General features: G+C 41.2%; 1 protein-coding gene across 1 annotated transcript; it reads left to right on the forward strand.

The window, feature by feature from the left end:
• Positions 1-1091: 1091 nt before the first annotated feature.
• On the forward strand, positions 1092-1964 carry LOC138863942 (uncharacterized). The gene is made up of 2 exons (XM_070129453.1): positions 1092-1542; positions 1783-1964. Exons 1-2 carry the CDS (start codon positions 1095-1097, stop codon positions 1962-1964), a joined length of 630 nt encoding a protein of 209 aa, XP_069985554.1. The 5' UTR covers positions 1092-1094.
• Positions 1965-2500: the final 536 nt, after the last annotated feature.

The following is a 2500-nucleotide window of genomic DNA, read 5'->3' on the forward strand; positions in this document are numbered from 1 at the left end:
ATTTTGGCTTCCGCATTGGGAGGATTCGAGTTCAGCGGAGCTGCTCTTCCCCTTAATTCTCATAAAGACATACCAGCCGTAACAAGTGGGGGCCTGACCGGGATCTTGAAATGTTAATTTGCATTTTGTTAATCACTTTTGTTTGCCATTTGTAACATGTGATTCCCTTGGTATTGCACATTTATCGTGTTTTTTCTCAGCCGTTGTAACACATGTTCCCGTTGGTTTTGTTGTTTTGTGATCGTGCAATTGACTTCACTACGTCTCGTGTATTTTGGTCATTAATTAAGACACCGAGTCGCTTCTTTCTTGTGCATGCAGAGTGCTTTTAAGTGATCTTTGGTTTTGTAAACAATAGTCTTTGTATATATTTGACTTTTGTTTTTGCTTGGTGACCATATTAGGCATTTTGCTGTTTCTTGGTTGCCTTTAATCGTACGGTATAGTGATTTGATTCACAGGTTTTGCGATTGTTCACGCATTTCGTATTTTTCTATCTAGCTAGCTAGCTTATTTTCGCCTGTCTATTCTTCTCGGTGATTCATTATGTTCAGTGTTGAAAGTTTTGTTGAAAATCCGTCAGCCGAAGTGCTGGTCGGTTTAACTAAAGCCCAGTGGAGTGAGTTAGCCGCTCATTATTGCATCCCTTTTCGGTCATCCTTACGGAAGGATGAAATTCGTACATTAGTGACCGAGTATTTATTAGAACACAAGGTGTTGAGTGAGGAGGATTTAGATCCCTTGTGTCCTCGGGATGTCACGATGGCCCGCCAGTATGACCTGGAGAGCCGTAAGATAGATTTGTAAATGTTTAAGGCAGAGAATGAGCGGATGCGTCTCATGCAGACCTGATCGGGAACACCATCCTCATTTTCGTGTAGAGGATGCCATAAAATTTGTTCCCAAATTCAATGAGACAGAGCCAGAGTACTTCTTCATTCATTTTGAGCGAGTTGCTGCCTTGCATGGTTGGCCCGAAGATAAGTGGGTATTGCTTGTTCACAGTGCATTTGTTGCCAGAGCTCAAGATGTTTTCTCAGCTCTGGATTTCGTACAGTCACAATGTTATTATGTAGTAAAACAAGCTGTTTTAAATGTTTATAAAAGGGTACCAGAGGCTTACAGACAAGATTTCCGTTATTATCGTAAAGATAGCAAACAAACCTTTGTTGAATTTATTCGCCAAAAGCAACTTTTGTGTAAAAAAATGGGTCGAGAGTGAACTTGATGCACTCGAGTACGATAAATTACTCGAGCTCTTTGTACTTGAGGAAGTTAAGAAATGTATGCCTGTAAAAGTTCGCTCTCACATTGACGAGCGTGGTCTGCGCACATTAGCCGAGGTCGGCAATGCCGCCGATCATTTCGCTCTCACTAATCCTAACTACTCTTGCAGATCTGAGCCTTCATTCCAGTCTAACCAGCATAATGGTAAGAGGATGGAGTATAGTTCCAGGAGGACTGGACTGCCAGATACCCACAGGACTGTTCATACAAAGTCAGAAACAGGTGGTGATGAGAGTAGGAAGGTTGTTTCTCGCGGTGAGAATTTGTCTTTTTGCCGTTATTGCAAGAAACATGGTCATGTCATAAATGACTGTTTTAAATTGGCTAATAAGCGTTCATTTGACAAAGGCAAACCTATTTTTCACGTCAGTGTTAATGATGTAACAAAGGTTGAATCTAAATATTCTGGTGATAAACCTAATCTTGGCCTTTCCCCTTTTTCCATGACTGAATCTTTGAATGTGACACCTTCATTCAGACCATTTTGTTCCACAGGATTTATTTGTGCCGATGAATTGTGCAAGTCGTCTTCCCCAGTCACTATTCTACGGGACTCGGCTGCAGATATATCATTGGTGCTCAAGGAGGCGGTTCCTAACCCTGACTGTTATACTGGAGAAATGGTAATTATCAATGGACTGATAGGGTCAAAGAGGATACCCATATGTTTACCTTAAATCTGATCTGATAACTGGATATGTAAGGTTAGGAGTCGTTGATAATATTCCAAGTGATGGCATTTCGCTTCTCTTGGACAATAATCTCGTTGGTGATAAGGTATTCCCCTTGTCCCGTGGTTCCCCCTTGTCCCATTGAAAACGCCACAGTAGATTTAGTAAGGGAGTATCCCGATCTCTCTCCTGCATGTGCTGCCATCTGCAATGCAAGTCGTAGGTCCTCCCCTCCTCCTCGCAAGGTGCATACCCCCGGTACTGCATCACCTTATGAGAGCCCTTCTGATATATTTACTGAAGAATTCACACTAGCAGATTTCTTTAATTCATCTGCTAAAGTTTTAAGTAAGTCTGAATCTGATTCCGATATAAAGAATTTTAAGGACACTCCAGTTACTAAGGGAAAGATCATTAAAGATGAATGTAAAGGTCCTGATTTGCAAGCATTTAATGATAAGCTAACTGACATAAATGATCTAGAAAATTTCCGTACTTGCTTTTCTCCCCAGTCAGGTGTTCGTAAATATAAGCCCTCTGAT

The sequence above is a fragment of the Penaeus vannamei genome, chromosome 14, assembly GCF_042767895.1.
Source record: "Penaeus vannamei isolate JL-2024 chromosome 14, ASM4276789v1, whole genome shotgun sequence".
Taxonomy (NCBI): domain Eukaryota; kingdom Metazoa; phylum Arthropoda; class Malacostraca; order Decapoda; family Penaeidae; genus Penaeus; species Penaeus vannamei.